The sequence below is a fragment of the Euprymna scolopes genome, chromosome 37, assembly GCF_053919585.1.
Source record: "Euprymna scolopes isolate OS-2025 chromosome 37, ASM5391958v1, whole genome shotgun sequence".
Classification (NCBI taxonomy): domain Eukaryota; kingdom Metazoa; phylum Mollusca; class Cephalopoda; order Sepiida; family Sepiolidae; genus Euprymna; species Euprymna scolopes.
Window position 1 is genome coordinate 64,719,224 of NC_136518.1, and position 21,280 is coordinate 64,740,503.

Consider the following 21,280-nt stretch of genomic DNA (forward strand, 5'->3'; position numbering starts at 1 on the left):
GACCGCAGAGGTTAAATTTGTTTTAACTTTGACCCCTATTATAACCCCTTAACATTTATTGTTTTGGGCTCAAATCAAGTTATTAAGTTAGATCCATGTCCAAGGAATCTATATCTAAAATTTCAATTGTTTATACCCAAAATTGGGAGTTCTCAAAGATCAAATAATTGAACTTTGACCCCTTAACAGCCAAATTTCTGGCCGAAAATGGATTACAAAGATTTTCCCAAATCTCAATACCCTGTATATCAAATTTCGAGTTTGTAGACTGAAAATTGACAGAGTTATTGCATAGGGAAATGTACACAGACAGACAGGCACACGGAGACAGACAGACTGACACTTTCATTTATATATATATATATATATTGCTCTGTAATTACATTGAGCTTCTTAAATGAGGATTGGTTTACATTATAAGAAAATATATTTCTACAGAAATAGAATATATATATATCTATATATATATCTATAATATAATGCTGAACGTCTGTGTGTGTGTGTGTGTCTGGTCACGAATAGGCTCCTATATGGTTGACTATTTTAAAAAACTGATTACATATAATGATAGAAGATGTATCGAGGATCAGGATAGGGTATGTTTGATCTGGCAGAACGGTGGTTCATAAAAATTGTGGGGTCTGCGTTCGCGCCTGGTCCACAAAGTATGGAAATAAAAAATGAAAAAAAAAAAAACGTTTACAAGGTTTTTTGATATAGATGTACATAAGAATACTTTGATAAGTATATTTCAACTTAAATAGGGATGGTATGATAAAATTGTGGGGTCTACGTTCGCGCCTGTACTCCATGGATATATGACACAAACTTTAACAAAGACTTTTCATATCTATTTGCGTAAGCATACTTTGATAATTATGTTTCAGTTTGAAGAAATATGGTATAATAAAATTATTGGGTGTTCGTTCGTGCCTGACCTCCATAGAATGTAAATATGTCACAAAGTTTAACAAGGTTTTTTAAAAGGGGTTGAGGGTCCACAATGTTTTTTTTTTGTTTTGAAATAGTTTTTAATGCTCTTTACTTGAAATAATTTCAGCGAGCCGAAATTAAAACGAAATTTGAGGCGATAAATACTTAAATGAATTTTTATATAAACTACACATGCCATAATCGAATATTCCTCAAGCACAAAATAACGGAAAACATTAAAATATGTTTATAAATATTCCTTACGTTGATGGAACTCTCTTAAATTGTTAACACACAATGCTCAGATGCCCCTCCTTAAAATTGAAAACGGGGCTCTCCATTTCAAAGTCGCTGCCATTTTGATTTTTTTTTTTAAACCGGTTCGTGAATTTAAAAAAAAAATTGTTTTTATAAACTACTTAAAAATACAAACCAAAGAACTTTTCTACCATAAAAGTAACTTTTTTTGACTATGGTAACATTTATTTCGTATATTTATATTATTATATATATAACATTTTCTCTTTGTAAGTCACTCTTGGCTACGAATGGAAACAAAGTTGATATAAAAAATATATTTTTGCGAAAATTATCTTTACTTTCATCATATTTGGCTTAGCGTAAAATTTTTGAGTATCAATACCTATCTCTTTACAACCCCCTCCTTTTCATAACCTATCATACTTTCATCAATCACAGTCCAGTTTCTGTAGGATTTTTTTGAAACCGGTCAACGACGGGTACTTCTGCTAGTATATATATATATATATATATATATATAAATATATATATATATATATATATGTATATATATATATATATTTCTGTAGAAATATATTTTCTTATAATGTATACCAATGATTATTTAAGAAGCTCAATGTAATTACAGAGCAATATAGAGAATAAATGTCAAAAAAACTATGTTCCAAAATTCATGATGTTGACCATCTTATAATTTATTCCTTTAATTCAGTTAACTTATACAATTCTTGGCAGTATCTGTCAAGAATTATAAAATGGTCAACATCATGAATTTTGGAATATAGCTTTTTGTCATTTTATATATATATATATATATATATATATATATATATATACACACGAAGAGTGTTCCAAAAATGATGCTTCCTATTTTTTATTTCGCCCGAATGGATCAGAAGAGATTGCAAATTGCATTGTTATGATGACTGAACTTATGCACTTCATGACCCGAATCCTTTCTGCAATCAAACCATATTTGGTCCAAATAAACTTCAGTATATCCATGGCTTGTTTGCCAAGATTAAAACATAAATGTTTGACAGTCTTTCTTTTTATTGCTGTTCAATAATATGCAAGGACACTTTGATGATCGTCTCATCAGCAGGCAATGTGATACTGAATGGGCTTCACACTCACTGGGTCATATTTTTACTTGCAGGGTGGCCTCAAAATTCCCTGCCTTGTATTATTTGGATTATATTCTCATCTTGAGAGTGATTTTCACAACATTTTGATCGAAAGAAAGAAAGATTCCTCAGCTCAACAAGATACACATGCAGAAGTTCAGAGGTTACATCAACCAAAGCGTTACCTAAATCTAAGATAAGACCAGTCGTTTGAATAATCTAAATAATAGAAACTAGCAGGACCTGTGGAAATTCCACAGGGGACTAATTCATATGTAATATATTGATGTTGGCATTCTGTAAATGTTCAGCGTAAATGGAGACTCTCTGATATTATTGTAGCTTTTTTGTTAAAACTGCAAAAGTATTTATCTAAGCTAGCATGAACACCCGGCAAAGCCTGGTCGTAAAGTATGTTTAAATATATTTTAATTCTTGCTGATTTTGTATAGATTATTATAGAGTTAATGTTCTATTGAGTTCCTTCAGCAATAATCGAAACCAAAACTTCTTGATAAAATTATTTATAAAAATAAAATAGATTACTGGGGTGCCATCAGTTATAATTGAAACCAAAACCAAAACTTATGAAGAATTCTTGGTAAAATTATTTATGACAAGAAATGGAAGTACATAACAATTAAATGACCCGGATGTAAGCGTGACACAGAAAATAGCACACACGCTATCGTATTAATATATAGGTTATTATTAGTGCTATAACGATTAATCAGAACAGGAAATTTAAAAATTGGAATTTTTTAGGGTATTGGAATCGATATCGGAAAAATTTGCGCATATTTTCCGATGCCAAAAATGATTTTTTTTATTGTTTTTACTTGTTTTAAGTTAAAATTTAATTTTCCATGGCTTGTATTAATAATGAAATGATAAATATTTATGGATTTTAAACTGACAGTAAAACTGAAACCTATAGACCCATAAGTGTATTTCTACGTTTCCATGATTTTTTGCAGTGACTTTCTCCACCTCCTTCAAAAAACAAAAAACAAAAAAAAAAACAACAACTCTATATTAAGAAATTTCAAAGAATCGGAATCAGAATCGGTAATTGTATCAGAATCGGAAAAATATTGGAGTCGTCCCATCACTAATATCTACTCACTGGAAATTATCTTAATTCAAAAATTTCTGGTCATGATAAGAAGAATTTCAAAATATACCTTTGATAATGAGGACTTGGGTAAGTCGATTGATCAAGTTCTTCCCCAGAAGTCTGCGCCAATGGTTGAGATGGTTGGGAGCCGCCTGCTTGTAGAGCTTGTCTCAGTCTTCGTGCTGGATCCTTATACAAGGCAGCACTGATCGAACCTGCATAACTTCGGATTGTTTCCGGCGCATGTAGTCCTGTTGAAATAGAAACATTTTTGGTACTTATCCAGAACCTGACCCAACTTGGCCTTTTCCTGCAGCATTTTCCAATAACAGGAAAAAGTTGATGCAAAGACGAAAAGAGATCATGAAGTCAAAACACTGAAAGCAAAACTGTAAAAGAAGAAAATAGTTACCGTACGAGGGGTGATCAATAAGTAATGTCCCTGATCCACTTTTCATTGCAGTTAAACAAGGAAAATCAGCGCAGTTATTAGTCTTCCTCTACGTGCGAGCCACCAAGTAATATGCATTTTTACCATCGTTTAATGCATCTCTGGAGATTGTTTTTGTAAACCACTCCAGGTTGACTCTATTCAGGTTCACTTTCGTAATCAAGTCTGCGTTATCTGGGAAACATTTTTCTTTCAAAAACGACTACATAACTGAGAAGAAATGAAAGTCAGAAGGCGCAAGGTTAGGAGACTGGGGTGATGGGGGAAGATTTCATAGTCATATGCCCGTGCTTTTGATCTGGCACATGCGCATTATGGACCGGAGCAAGAGGATAACTTTGTTAATGTTGCCAGATAACCCATAGAGATATAAATCATTGCACATTCAAAAATTTTAACTAGATCAAACAACTGGATAACTTTGCTGATTTTCCCTTCGATTTTTATAGTGTCTCTTAATTTCCTCAAAAATGAAGTATAATATGCTCCTGTAATTGAATACTCATTTTTTCTTTTTACAAAGGAGTCACCACTTATCAAGGCCCGGAGGCCACTCGAGGATAAGGGTTAATTGGGTATACATTAGTCAATGGGATTATAGCATAGTGATCATAAGTAGTGAAAATTTTGTAAATTGGATTACTTAGGTGGACGGTTCATCAAGAACTTGTTTACATTGAACTTGAAGACAAGAAATTTGTCATCACTACTCCGTCCTGATTCCAGAAGACTGAGTATAACCTTGCGAATGGAGGGCTGAACCGTTGTTTTCTTTGGAAGTGGTGAATCCAAGTGCTTCAACTGAATTGACTGGGCCTTGGTCTCTGGATCATAGTGAAAGGTCCAGGTTTCATCCTGTGCAATCATTCTTTTGAAAAACTTTGACTCATCTTCCTGTCACATCTCTAAATTTATCCTTGAGCACTTGACGTGTTCTCACATCTGGAAACCTGGAAATCTATCCAGTACACACCTTATGCATATGCAAATTGTCATGAATGATAATTTCTACCGACCCTGTACTAATCTTAACATTTTGAGATATTTGGTGAATAGTCACACATCGTTGTAAAATGGCAGCCTTAACTTGACTGACAGGTGCATCATCAATCACATTCGTAAAACAAAGGAATATTTTAATATGTATTTTGTGTAGAAAGGTTTGAGAGACACCTAGTAATCAGAGGTGACTTCAGTAAAGTAGTGTCGGATTAAGGTTCCAGTGACACCTTGTTTTTTTTTTGTTTTTTTTTTAAAATGAATCCAGAAACAGACTGATGCAGATTACGCAGACGATATTGCTTTGTTCGCGAAGAATACTGCTGATGTGCAAACACTCTTACGTTAGCTAGAAAAGTCCGCTAATGACATTGGTCTCCACATTAATGCAGATAAGACAAAGTTTATAACTTTCAATGTGGAAGGAGAAATCAGGGCTCTGGTTGGAACAACACTGAAAGAAGTTGCTGAGTTTATGTATCTGGGCAGCAACAGAGAGAGATATCGAAATTTGCATCTCAAAAACATGGTCCACATTGGATGGGCTGCATACAGTATGGACTTTAAGGTTAACTGACAAACTGTAAAGGTAGTTCTTCAACCCACTGGTAGAGTCTGTCCTTGTTTACAGTGCTACAGCCTGGACACTCACCAAAAGATTGGAAAGAAAACTAGACGGTACATACACGTATATACTGCGAACAATGTTAAATATATCTTTGCAAACATCTCATGAGGCAACAATTTTATGGCAACCAATCTGCCATAACTAATACTATCAGGGAGAGATGCCTACGATTTGCCGGTCACTATCTGAGGAGCAAGCATGAATTAATGGGTGATTTAAGCTATGGACTCCATGACACGGATGCGCAAACAAAGGACGACCTAGATCCACGTACATCCAGCAAATAGCACACGACGTCAACTGTGAACCTGAAGATCTGAGGCAGCTGATGGAAGACAGAAAACTCTGGAGAGGAAGAGTCGTATTGGTTCGGGCAAGGAATTCATTCTGATAATGATGATGACGACAACGACACCTAGTATTCAGAGGTGACTTCATTAAAATGGCTGTCAGCAAGATCATGTAACTTTCAGAGAGACATAAATCTTCCTGGCGAGACTTCAAGCAGAGATGTGAAAAGCGTTGGTCCCTACTCAAGCACTTTTGAGGACAGGGGTTGTGCAGGACATAACATAATGAGTTGACATCACAGATATATATATATATATATATATATATATATATATATATATATCTGTGATGTAAACTCATTATATGTATATATCTATCTATCTATCTATACACCTATGAATTTGTTTTTCTTTTGTGTGTATTGATATTCATATTAAAAACCCTCTTTTCTATTTATTTAAAAAGAAAATACAACGTTCTTATATATGGGTTGTGGAAATGCATTCACTAGCAAAAGATCTAGCTAATTTGCATATTCTTGTAAACATTCATTTTAATTAATTCCCTATTAGTTTTTTCGGTTTTCTTATGGGATGATCATCTTTAGTTAACTATTACGTGTAATTATATTCATGCAGATATTCTACATGATTTATACTTGCATAATATTTGCGTAAAAAGTGTGCAGTAAACACAGAATTGTTTCCCTATATATTTATCTATACGTATATCTTTTAGTTTAATCTATAAAAGTGAACGTATCTGTGTGTCTGTCTCGTCTGTGTACATTTTCGAATGCAATAACTCTGTCAATTTTCAGTCCACAGACTCGAAATTTCATATACAGGGTACTGAGATTTGGGAAAATCTTTGTAATCCGTTTTCGGCCAGAAATGTGGCTGTTAAGGGGTCAAAGTTCAACGATTTGATCTTTGAGAACTCTACCAAACTCCTCCGACAATTTTTGGTCTAAACACTTGAAATTTTAGAACCTTATTTTTCTCTTTCAGCTTCCTAACCCTAACCCTAACCCTAACCCCGTAATATTTCCCTTTTCTTTTCTTTCTCTCTTAACAAGCAACCTCTTCTTTTCTTTTTAATTCATTTTAACTTTAACTTTTTCTCCAGTCCTTATTCCCCCCCACCCCTTTTTCTCTCGTTCCCTTTCCTTTTCTTCCCTCTTACTCTTCACCCTCTCCTCTCTATCCAGCACTTCAAATCCTGGTTTTTAATACTCATTTCTAATTCTTAAGAATCCTTTATTTTGGCTTGAATTATCTGAAGAAATCAGCAGGATAATATTATTGTTCTGTTGATTTAAGCAAAAAAAAAAAAAAAACACCCGAAAAACCCGAAGTTGAAATAATAAAAACATATTCAGCTCTTTTAACGTATTGAGCACTTTTTCGCTATTTTCCCCAGTTTTTCTAAATATACCTCCTTATATATATATATAACATAAAACATAAAAACCTCCGAAAGAAGAAATGTAGGTAAATCTTTTATCGCATAGTTTTCCTTAGAAGAGAAATAGATTCCAGATTGTTCATTAAAAGAGTGTTTTTTTTTTGTCAAGGTCTGAAGAGAGACCGTTCTTGTGAATATTTTCAAACGATATAACGTTTGAAATTATCCGAATGGTCGCGAAACATTTGTAACGAACAATGAAAATACACTACTTGTTGCTATCAATACAACCTTTGTTGTCTTGATTTTGTGAAAACAATACACACACACACACACGCACGCACATGTATATATAATATACACACACACGAATTTCATTAAAGAGTAATTCCATGTTTCTACTTACCTTTGCTCCCTTCATTGAGGAGTAACTCCATGTAACGATTCCGCATGAGCTCCCGCATATTTTTAACACTGTATGTTCTCGCTAGAGTGAGCATATACACTTTAGCGTCTTTGGGCAGTTTCCGAATATTGGAGTGCGGATCTGTCAGAAATCCCCATGATGTGAAGCCACGTTCAAAATCTCTTGGACGGGGATTCAAGATGGGAAGTGATTTCCCGCTTCTAATTGAACTGCTGCCTGGAAAAGAGTTAATATGTATTGTCAGTTCTACATGTCTGTTTTAATTACCTGAACATTTATTGAATTAAATCGACTTTTTAACGAACAGGTTTTAATTACCTGAATATTTATTGAATAAAATGAATTTTTTTAACGAACACTTTTTAATTTCCTGAACGTTTATTTAATTTAATGAATTCTTTTTAACGAACACTTTGTAATTACTTGAACATTTATTGAATCAAATGAATTTTTTAACGAACACATTTTAATTTCCTGAACGTTTATTGAATTTAATGAATTTTTTTTACCGAACATTTTTTAATTATTTGAACATTTATTGAATCAAATGAATTTTTTAACGAAACTTTTTAATTACCTGAACGTTTATTGAATCAAATGAATTTTTTTACGAACACTTTTTAATTTCCTGAATAAATGAATTTTTAACGAACACTTTTTAATTTCCTGAACATTTATTGAATTTAATTAATTCTTTTTAACGAACAATTTTTAATTTCCTGAACATTTATTGAATTAAATGAATTATTTTTAACGAAACTTTTTAATTTCCTGAACATTTATTGAATTTAATTAGTTATTTTAACGAACAATTTTTAATTACTTGAACATTTATTGAATCAAATGAATTCTTTTTAACGAACACTTTTTAAGCACCTGAACATTTATTGAATCAAATGAATTTTTTAACGAACACTTTTTAATTTCCTGAACATTTATTGAAGCAAATGAATTTTTTTTAACGAACACTTTTTAATTTCCTGAACATTTATTGAATCAAATGAATTCTTTTTAACGAACACTTTTTAATTACCTAAGCATTTATGGAATCAAATGAATTTTTAACGAACACGTTGAAATTACCTGAACATTTATTGAATTAAATGAATTTTTTAATGAACACTTTGTAATTATCTGAACATGTATTGAATTAAATGTATTTTTTTATCAAACACTTTTTAATTACCTGAACATTTATTGAATTAAAATAATTTGTTAACGAACACGTTTTAATTCCCTAAACATTTATTGAATTAAATGAATTTTTTCAACGAACACTTTGTAATTATCTGAACATTTATTGAATTAAATGTATTTTTTTAACAAACACTTTTTAATTTCCTGAACATTTATTGAAGCAAATGAATTTTTTACGAACACTTTTTAATTACCTGAACATTTATTGAATCAAATGAATTTTTTTAACGAACACTTTTCAATTACCTAAGCATTTATTGAATCAAATGAATTTTTAACGAACACTTTGAAATTACCTGAACATTTCTTGAATTAAATGAATTTTTTAACGAACACTTTGTAATTATCTGAACATGTATTGAATTAAATGTATTTTTAACAAACACTTTTTAATTTCCTGAACATTTATTGAATTAAAATAATTTGTTAACGAACACTTTTTAATTCCCTAAACATTTATTGAATTAAATGTATTTTTTAACGAACATTTTTTTAATTTCCTGAACATTTATTGAATCAAATAATTTTTAACGAACATTACTGAATCCAATGAATTTTTTTAACGAACACTTAAAACAGTTTTTGTAATAAATTCAAATTTGGAAATAAATTAAAACAACAAACACTTACTAGATAAAAATTTATAAATAATTTAAAATGATCACTAGTGAAAAATGTGTTATTTCTTAAAACAGTTTTCAAAATAAACTGAAATTTTAAATAAATGAAAACAACGTTTTTTTAAACATTTTTTACGCAAATTTATGTCCATTTCCAGGTAAAATTTCATGATCGTTTCCACCTGTCCCGAATAGATCCCTTAAAAAATAAAAATCAGAGAAATCTGTGGAAGTACCGATTTTATAATAAAAACAGCAATAACATTTAATTATTATTCTACGAGAAAGATTAGAGTCGAGAGAGGGAGAGACAGAGGGAGAGGGAGAGAGTCAGTCAGACAGACAGACAGACAGAGAGAAAGAAAGAGACAGACAGACAGAGAGAGAGAGAGAGAGTCAAATTTGTTATAAGGCTATTACCTAATTATTATCACATTATACGGGCCGTTTTCAAACGCAAATTACTACTAATTTATTATGATGGATCTTTATCGTAATAAAAAAAACAGCCTACACGAGAGAGAGAGAGAGAGAGAGAGAGAGAGAGAGAGAGAGAGAGAGAGTCGATTATGTTATAAGGTTATCATTAATTATTATCACATTATAAGACCATTTTCAAACGTAAATTACTAATGAACCTTTATCTTATGATAAAAACAGCGTAATAGACACAAAGGGAGAGCGAGAGAGAGCGAGAGAGAGAGAGAGAGAGAGAGAGAGAGAGAGAGAGAATAAGTGAGATGGGTGAAGAAAGAGTCAATTATGTTATAAGGCTATCACTTAATTATTATCACATTATAAGACGATTTTCAAACGCAAATTGCTAACGGACCTTTATCGACGCGCTGCTCTTGTTTGGCCTATGTTATTTGCTCGTATATGTCTTGGTTTCCTTTGAGTATGTCCACGTGCATTTTAATTTGTGAAACCCTTTTATTATCTGATTTCTCACACACTTCTGACCTAGGCGATTACAATTCTAGTCAGTCATCTTCATCATCTCGTTTGAATTTGAAGATTCTATTGTTGACATTGGTTTCTCCGATATTTTTATAGTTAGAATGATTCCTAGAAAAACATCGGGGGTTACGAGAGGGACCACGTAAAGCTTGCCAACATTCTAAGTGAAAGTGATTTTTACGGAACAAACTGGATTCGAACTTGAAGCACCCATGTCGTCAATCCGTGTCATTAACCACTAGACCAGTATTTCCCAAAGAGTTCTGGTGCTCTGTGAGTGAGGCTGAGAGTGAGTGAGGCCGGGATCAAAGTGTAGTATCTGTTCTGCAGATGCAGCGCTTCGCTACAATACTTGGCCTTCGGGCCATGATCAAAGTGTAGTATCTGTTCCGGCAGATGCTGCACTTAAGATAATTTGTACCAGTCAATGGAGGGGAAACCCTCTATACTGGGACAATTATTATTTTTGGTAACCAGAGTGACCCCTTTTAGGGGAGCTGGTTTTTACCTCACATTAAAAACGGCCTTGTGCCTAATTTGCTCAGTGGGGGAGCAAATAAACACCATCTGTTCCGGCAGATGCTGCACTTAAGATAATTTGTACCAGTCAATGGAGGGGAAACCCTCTATACTGGGACAATTATTATTTTTGGTAACCAGAGTGCCCCCTTTTTGCCTACTTTTAGGGGAGCTGGTTTTTACCTCACATTAAAAACGGCCTTGTGCCTAATTTGCTCAGTGGGGGAGCAAATAAATACCATCTGTTCCGGCAGATGCTGCAAGCTATGACTAGCAAAGACCAGATGTGGGGGCAACCCCACATGCCTGACCATTAACCAGCTCCCATTTCCCACCTCTCGGGAGCTGGTCCACTTTTTCCCTTCCCCCTCCCTTCACTCCTCACATTAAAAATCGGCCTTGTGCCTAATTTGCTCGGTGGGGGAGCAAATAAATACCATCTGTTCCGACAGATACTGCAAGCTATGACTAGCTATGACTAGCAAAGACCAGATGTGGGGGCAACCCCACATGCCTGACCTTTAACCAGCTCCCATTTCCCACCTCTCGGGAGCTGGTCCCCTTTTTCCCTTCCCCCTCCCTTCACTCCTCACATTAAAAATCGGCCTTGTGCCTAATTTGCTCGGTGGGGGAGCAAATAAATACCATCTGTTCCGACAGATACTGCAAGCTATGACTAGCTATGACTAGCAAAGACCAGATGTGGGGGCAACCCCACATGCCTGACCATTAACCAGCTCCCATTTCCCACCTCTCGGGAGCTGGTCCACTTTTTCCCTTCCCCCTCCCTTCACTCCTCACATTAAAAATCGGCCTTGTGCCTAATTTGCTCGGTGGGGGAGCAAATAAATACCATCTGTTCCGGCAGATGCTGCAAGCTATGACTAGCTATGACTAGCAAAGACCAGATGTGGGGGCAACCCCACATGCCTGACCTTTAACCAGCTCCCATTTCCCACCTCTCCGGAGCTGGTCCCCTTTTCCCCTTCCCCCTCCCTTCACTCCTCACATTAAAAATCGGCCTTGTGCCTAATTTGCTCGGTGGGGGAGCAAATAAATACCATCTGTTCCGACAGATACTGCAAGCTATGACTAGCTATGACTAGCAAAGACCAGATGTGGGGGCAACCCCACATGCCTGACCTTTAACCAGCTCCCATTTCCCACCTCTCGGGAGCTGGTCCCCTTTTTCCCTTCCCCCTCCCTTCACTCCTCACATTAAAAATCGGCCTTGTGCCTAATTTGCTCGGTGGGGGAGCAAATAAATACCATCTGTTCCGACAGATACTGCAAGCTATGACTAGCTATGACTAGCAAAGACCAGATGTGGGGGCAACCCCACATGCCTGACCTTTAACCAGCTCCCATTTCCCACCTCTCGGGAGCTGGTCCCCTTTTCCCCTTCCCCCTCCCTTCACTCCTCACATTAAAAATCGGCCTTGTGCCTAATTTGCTCGGTGGGGGAGCAAATAAATACCATCTGTTCCGACAGATACTGCTAGCTATGACTAGCTATGACTAGCAAAGACCAGATGTGGGGGCAACCCCACATGCCTGACCTTTAACCAGCTCCCATTTCCCACCTCTCGGGAGCTGGTCCCCTTTTTCCCTTCCCCCTCCCTTCACTCCTCACATTAAAAATCGGCCTTGTGCCTAATTTGCTCGGTGGGGGAGCAAATAAATACCATCTGTTCCGACAGATACTGCTAGCTATGACTAGCTATGACTAGCAAAGACCAGATGTGGGGGCAACCCCACATGCCTGACCTTTAACCAGCTCCCATTTCCCACCTCTCGGGAGCTGGTCCCCTTTTTCCCTTCCCCCTCCCTTCACTCCTCACATTAAAAATCGGCCTTGTGCCTAATTTGCTCGGTGGGGGAGCAAATAAATACCATCTGTTCCGGCAGATGCTGCAAGCTATGACTAGCTATGACTAGCAAAGACCAGATGTGGGGGCAACCCCACATGCGTGACCTTTAACCAGCTCCCATTTCCCACCTCTCGGGAGCTGGTCCCCTTTTTCCCTTCCCCCTCCCTTCACTCCTCACATTAAAAATCGGCCTTGTGCCTAATTTGCTCGGTGGGGGAGCAAATAAATACCATCTGTTCCGACAGATACTGCAAGCTATGACTAGCTATGACTAGCAAAGACCAGATGTGGGGGCAACCCCACATGCCTGACCTTTAACCAGCTCCCATTTCCCACCTCTCGGGAGCTGGTCCCCTTTTCCCCTTCCCCCTCCCTTCACTCCTCACATTAAAAATCGGCCTTGTGCCTAATTTGCTCGGTGGGGGAGCAAATAAATACCATCTGTTCTGCAGATGCAGCGCTTAAGATAATTTGTACCAATCAATGGAGAGGAAACCCTCTATGCTGGGACAATTATTATTTTTGGTTACAACCAGAGTGCCCCCTTTTTACCCGACTTTTAGGGGAGCTGGTTTCCCCCCACATTAAAAAATTGTGCCTAATTTGCTTTCGTGGGGAAGCAAATAAATACCTTAATTATTCATTTTTTTTTTTTTACTGGAAGTAGATATGATACATAACCACAGGTGTAAGGAGTTTCAGGATGGTTCATGAAAAATAAAATAAAAAATAACAAAAAAATGCAACAAATTTTGATTAATCAAAAACAAAAACAAAAAATTGTTGTAAACATTATTAGTTGGTGTTAAAATTTGAAATTAATGTTTTTCATATTTATTTTAGAAATTATCTTGTTAATGCTCCGTGAAAACCTTTGCCCCGTTCAGGGGCTCCATGGTGTCCTGATGTTTGGGAAACCCTGCACTACACAACACCCACCTCTCATTCCAGTTAATAATTTACGTTTCAAGGTTGACACCAGATCGAGTAATCACGTAGAATGATAAATGAATAACGATTGCTCACCTTGCGTTGCCGACATTGTACTCCTTTGCTGTGTGGACGAGTGAGATATTTCTCGGAGATGCCTATTTAGTGACTCCTCTCCTGAACTAGTGTCCGGCAAGATGTCTGAAATAAGTGAGATAACAAATTAACACAACGTGGGCATAGACGACACGTGCCCCACTCCATTTTTTTTTTTTATAGTCGTGTTTTTTGTTTTGTTTTGTGAAAACCATTTTGATTATTTTCAGGTAATAAATTAAATATTAACTAGCGGGCCTGTGGGGATTCCACAGCAGACTCTTTCATATGTAATATATCGATGCTGGCATTCTGTAGATGCTCAGCGTTAATGGAAGCGCTCTGATATTATCGCGGCTCTTTCGTAAAAACTGCAAAACTATTTATCTAAGCTAGTAGGGACGCTCGTGCATAGCTCGGTCATAAAGTACGCTAAATATGATATTTTAATTCTTGCAGATTTCGTATATATTATAATAGAGTTAATTTTCTATCGATTTTTATATATTATAAAGCTGTGATTTAAAAAACAATATATATATACTATATATATAATATATATAATATATATATATAATATATATATAATATATACAATATATAATATATATAATATATAATATATATAATATATATATATGATATATATATAATATATATAATATATATATATATGATATATATATAATATATATAATATATATATATATATAATATATATAACTTGAGTTCCTTCATCTATAATAGAAACCGAAACCAAAACCGGTGCAGAATTCTTGGGAAATTTATTTATGAAAAAATAGATAACTGGAGTGCCACCAGCTATAATCGAAACCGAAACCAAAACTTATGAAGAATTCTTGATAAATTATTTCTAAAAAAAAAAAAATGACTTGAGTGCCATCAGCTATAATCGAAACTGAAACCAAAACTTATGAAGAATTCTTGGTAAAAATTTTTATTGCAAGAAATAGAAGTCTATAATAATTAAATGACAGTCACTCGGCTGTAAGCGTGACACACCAAATAAATAACGCATATGCTTTCCTGTTAATATATAGATATTAATATGTATATATATATATATATATATATATATATATATATATAGATATTAATATATATATATATATAGATATTAATATATATATATATATATAGATATTAATATATATATATAGATATTAATATATATATATAGATAGATATTAAAATATATATATATAGATAGATATTAATATATATATATATATAGATATTAATATATTAATATATAGATATTAATATATAGATATTAATATATAGATATTAATATATAGATATTAATATGCAGATATTAATATGCAGATATTAATATGCAGATATTAATATGCAGATATTAATATATAGATATTAATATATAGATATTAATATGTAGATATTAATATGCAGATATTAATATGTAGATATTAATATGTAGATATTAACATGTAGATATTAATATATAAATATTAATATATAAATATTAATATATAAATATTAATATATAGATATTAGCATGTAGATATTAACATATAGATATTAATATATAAATATTAATATATAGATATTAATATATATATATTAATATGTAGATATCAATATATAAATATCAATATATAGATATTAACATGTAGATATTAACATATAGATATTAATATATAGATATTAATATATAGATATTAATATATAGATATTAATATATAGATATTAATATATAGATATTAATATATAGATATTAATATCTATATATTAATATATAGATATTAATATATAGATATTAATATATAGATATTAATATATAGATATCAATATATAGATATTAATATGTAGATATTAACATATAGATATTAATATGTAGATATTAACATATAGATATTAATATATAGATATTAATATATAGATATTAATATATAGATATTAATATATAGATATTAATATGTATATATTAATATATAGATATTAATATATAGATATTAATATATAGATAGATGTAGGAAACGAACGAGCATAGGAACTGACATACGCTGCTTCTTTTCTTCCTTTGTTCGTTCAGATTACTCTTTCCTCTTATTTACTTTTTCTTTCTTTCTTTCTTTCTTTCTTTCTTTCTTTCTTTCTTCTGGAAGAAGTCATTAATAAAGTCAATTGCTCTAAAACAGTATTGGAGTTTTACATCGAGATGTGATTCGAACGAACGCTAAAAAGCGAATTGTTTGTATAGCCTCCCTCTTTCTTTCTCTGTATTTTTCTCTTTTTTTACTTGGGAGTCACTACTTATCAAGGCCAGAAGGTCACTCGAGGATAAAGGTTAATGAATGCAAGGTGGTAGTGTAGTAAGCACTAATGGTGTAAATTTGGGTAAAATTTGATTATTTATGGGGACGGCTTAACAAGAACTTGTTTACACTGAAGTTGAAGGTTACCATGTATTCAACCGGGAAGCATAACAGCAGAACATTGGACTTGAAAACGACCTTGTTGTAGTCTGTAGGAAAGCAGTCCCATGGTAACATGTTTCACACGTAAGAAGTTCTTGGAAAGTTTATGGCAGTTTCATTAGGTTTTATGTACACAGAGGAAAAAAGAGGAGAACTTGGCAGTTTTGGTAACCAGACGAGCTCTTGCTAAAAATGTTTTGTGGGGCAGAGAGGAAGTGCAGTACTTCTCAAATAGGAGTTGATCGTTATCACATATACCTACCAGTAAAAAAAAAATTAGTATTTACCTGCCTCCCATCACAGGAAGGTGTGACACAAAGCCGAAAGGTGGGGTCGGGGAATTGAAAAGTTAGCAGCACTGAGACAGAGCACTTTGGCATACAAAAATGCTTGAGCAGCCTCTTTGGCATTCCCCGGTAGGGCAGCTGTTGTATTGTGTTTCGTATGGATACGAAACTTCCCAATAGCACTCTCCCTGATGAAGCGCTAGCTCTGTATACTATTCCAGTAGTGTCCGCCATGTTACTTTATAGTGTTGATGTCGGACCCGACGTATCGTTCTTTTGTGCTAATAAAAACCTTCTTTAGAAGGTATACAGTATTTGTTTTACTTACAACAATTTTATTAGCACAAAAGGGTAAAAATAAAAAAAATTAAAAGATTTTAAAAATGGATCGTGCCCTGAGGCCTTCTCAATTGGACGTAAACCCTAATTCATCTAATGCCGAGCGAGAGTTTAAGCACTGGCTTGCTACGTTCAAATATTTTTTAGCAGCACTACCCCAGGAAAATCTCAACAAGTTGTTGGTCCTGATAAATTTTATTTCACTGGATATTTTCGAATATGTCAGCGATTGCGGAAATTATGAAGACGCCTGTCTCAAACTGGAGGAACTCTTTATGAAACCAAAAAACAAGATATACGCATGGCATCTACTCGCCACGAGGCGTCAGCAACTGGGAGAAAGTCTGGACGAGTATCTTCGGGCATTAAGAGTCCTTAGCAAGGACTGCAATTTTAGGGACGTCAGCGCGGCGATATACGCTAATGGATCGATTCGGGATGCCTTTATTGCTTGAATTCAGTCCCATACCATTTGCCAGCATTGGTTGGAAAATAAAACGCTCGACCTGGACAATATGTGTGACCAGGCCTGAGCGCTGGACAATGCAACGAGGAATATGGAATCGTATTCACCAGCACGATACCGGGAACCAACCACTGCAGCCCTCGGGAAGGAAGAGACATCGGACTTGGATTTTAATTAAACCTAAATGCTGCTAAATCAGAAATTAAATGTTGGAACTGTGGAAATTATAAACACCCAAAATCACGATGTGCTGCGAAATCGAGTGTTTGTTATCGATGTAAATGGATCGGGCATTTTGCAAAATGCTGCAAATCAAATAATACTACTCAATCAACTTCTGCTTCGGTCCATTATCCAACTGTAGCCTCTATAAGTTCGAGTTCGGCAGTTCCATCGTCCCTACAGAGATCCACCATAGAAATCCACATTTTGGGTCGGCCATTAAGAGCACTAATGGACAGTGGTAGCTCTGACAGCTTTATTCATACCAAAGTAGCTGAGGATCTGAATTTAAAAATAACAGATTCAGACTTGAGAGTTTCGATGGCATCGTCTGACCGCTCATCCAAAGTGGTAGGTGCTTGTTATCCCAACCAGAAACTATCAGTTTTAAATAACCTTTGTTGTGTTGTGATTCTCGTACTGGATTTTCAAAGTAAACATGAAAGCGTTATCTTCAAGTACGGTGGGAGTTCAATTCCTATTAAGATTTGTGGACTCGCTGTGGCTTCGGTGGAACTGCCTGAACTTTTTGCTAATATAAATAAGAACTGCAAACCGGTTGCCACCAAGTCTAGACGTTATAGCTCAAGTGATAGCAAGTTCATTGACTCAGAAGTTAAACGCCTTTTAAAGGAGGGGAACATCGAAACCTCAAACTCACCCTGGAGGGCACAAGTGGTCGTGGTTAATAATAATCAGAAAAAGAGAATGGTCATTGATTATTCTGAGAATGGTCATTGATTATTCTGAGACTGTACACAAGCCTTGATGCCTACCCCCTGCCCCGGCTGGATGACGTAGTGAATAAGGTTGCTCAGTGTAATGTATTCAGCACAATCGACCTGAAAAATGTGTATCACCAGATCTCCATCAATGAGAATGAGCTTTTGAAGCTAACTCCGGTTTGTATCAGTTCATCCGAATACCCTTTGGGGTTACAAATGGAGTTGCTTGTTTTCAGCGAATTGTCGATGAAATTATTAGTTTTGAGGACTTACACGAAACCTTTGGATACCTGGACAATATTTTCATCTGTGGAAAGGATCAGGAGCAACACGATGAGAATCTGGTGAAATTTATCAAAGTAACAGAAAAACGGAAAATTACGTACAATAAAGAGAAGTGTGTGTTTTCTGTGAATGGGTTATATCATCGGACCCAACGGTCAAATTAAACCCGACCCGAGAGGGTGAAGCCTTTAAAAGAACTCCCTTATCCAACTGACGGCAAATCACTCAAGCGAGCACTGCGTTTTTTCTTGTATTATTCCATAGGTATTCTGATAAGATTCTGCCTCTTATTAAGACCAATTTATTTCCCCTTAATCAGGAAGCTCGAAATGTATTTGACAGTCTAAAGCTAGATATTGAATCAGCTGTAATAAAAACTATCGACGAGAATGCGCCCCTTGAGTTGGAGACGGATGCCTCTGATTGTGCTCTTTCTGGAGTCCTCAACCAAAATGGTAGACCAGTTGTTTTTTTCTCACAAACTCTACACTGCTCTGAACTAAACCATCCAGCTGTTGAAAAGGAAGCGGCTGCCATTATAGAAGCAATTAGATATTGGCGCCATTACCTCTTGGGGAAGCACTTCAAACTTATTACTGATCAGAAATCAGTAAAATTTGTTTACGACCAAAATCACCATAGTTGAATAAAAAACGATAAATTCCTCCATTGGAGATTGGAACTTTCATGCTTCAATTTCGACATTATCTATCGCCCTGGTGAGAATAATCTTGTAGCTGACACATTGACACGTGCTTCTTGCGCTGCTGTGAATAGTAGCAACAATCTCCTCACTTTGCATCGATCCTTGTGCCATCCTGGGATTACAAGGATGATGGTCTTCATAAGAATTAGAAACCTCCCTTACTCTCTGTAGGATATTCGGCAGATGACAAACGACTGTATTGTTTGCAATAAGTGCAAACCAAGATTTTTCCGTCCTGTTGATGGGCATTTAATCAAATCAACCCAACCTTTCGCGAGGTTGAACCTCGATTTTAAAGGACCCCTACCTTCATCTACCCCAAATAAGTATATGTTGGTATTAGTTGATGAATACAGCCGCTTCCCATTTGTATACCCTTGTAAAGACACAAGTACCCAGAGTGTACTGCAATCTTGCTCCCACCGGTTTTCTATATTTGGCATGCCCAGCCAAGTTCATCCAGATAACGGGAGTTGTTTCAAGAGTGCTGAGTACAAGAATTATATGCACGGCAAAGGGATCTCCACCAGCTACAGCACTCCTTATCACGCACAGGGGAATGGTCAAGTGGAGCGAATGAATGGAACAGTGTAGAAAATTATTTCATTAGCATTGGAAGACAAAGGTTTGCCGACTGAACACTGGGAAGAGGTTCCAGTAGACTCCCTCCATTCCATTCGGTCTTTAATATCCACAGCCACAAATGAGACACCCCATGAGCGCCTGTTAAAACACCCAAGAAGATCAGTGTCCGGGACAGCGGTATCATCTTGGATGACCGAATCTGGTTTTGTTTTAATGTGGAGACACAACTGGTTAACTAAATATGAACCTCGGGTTGATAAGGTTGAACTTCTAGATGCTAACCCCCATTATGCCTTTGTTCGATCTAACGAGGGTAGGCAAATGACTGTATCTACACATGACTTGGCCCCGTTGAAAGACTTCCAATTCACCGATCACTCACATGACTCGGAAAACTGGAATGATACACCAGCAGATCAGCAAGAGTAAAATTCACCCCCACCAGTAGAACCACCTAGAACGTAGTAGAAGACCACCAGATAAGTTGAATTTGTGATTCTAGAGTTTAGTGAATCTTGATTAAATTTATTTTGCGAACCTGGACTATTAAATTGCACTCCTTGTGCTGGCTGAATTAGTGAGTTTTAACATTGCGAACATGAACTATTAAACTACATTCCTTGCATTGGTTGTGATCAACCCACCTTCATACACTAATACTTGAATGAACTTTCCACCCACGGCAGAAACTTTCTAATTTAATGGAGGGGAGAATGTTGTATTGTGTTTCATAGGGATACAAAACTTCCCAATAGCACTCTCCTTGACGAAGTGCTAGCTCTGTATACTACTCCAGTACTGTCCGCCATGTTACTTTATAGTGTTGATGTCGGACCCGATGTATCGTTCTTTTGTGCTAATAAAAACCTTATTTAAAGCGTATACAGTATTTGTTTTACTTACAACAGTAGCCTCAGGCGACTAGCAATAAACTGACCCCATTCTTAAAAGGTGAGAAGGTAGAGCCTGAGAAAGTGGGCATCCGAGAACTGCACAGGATTATACCATAGACCAACAGACAGGAAGGTGCAAGACACTTAACTGAAATGGCCCAGACTCTGTTAAACTGATTGTTAAGGACGTCATCAACTTGGTATTGTTATGCAATCTATCCCGGGTGTGGCAGCAGAACTCGGCACCAGCCTACAATGCCAAAGAGATTCAGGCTTCAGAAGGAATGCTATGACTTTGTATCTTTCTCTCACTGACCCCCCTTCCGCTCCCGACCTGAACCCGTTGGACTACTTCGTTTGGCCATCTGTCAAGAACATCACCAACATGACCTGACCTGTGATGAGAGGCAGATAAATACTAAATGTTTTTAGTGCAAGAGTTCATGGGTTAAGTTGCTGACGTATGTCAAACTCGGTAG

General features: G+C 35.6%; 1 protein-coding gene across 1 annotated transcript in view; it reads right to left on the reverse strand.

Moving 5' to 3' along the window:
- LOC145261210 (uncharacterized) overlaps nucleotides 1-21,280 on the reverse strand; it is a 79,941-nt gene that overhangs the window by 12,262 nt on the left and 46,399 nt on the right. The window contains exons 4-6 of the mRNA XM_080119554.1: nucleotides 13,835-13,939; nucleotides 7,621-7,857; nucleotides 3,506-3,689 (exon numbers count right to left, since the gene is read on the reverse strand). Of these exons, the coding sequence (XP_079975680.1) occupies nucleotides 3,506-3,689; nucleotides 7,621-7,857; nucleotides 13,835-13,939 (526 nt within the window). The remainder of the gene's footprint in view (nucleotides 1-3,505; nucleotides 3,690-7,620; nucleotides 7,858-13,834; nucleotides 13,940-21,280) is intronic.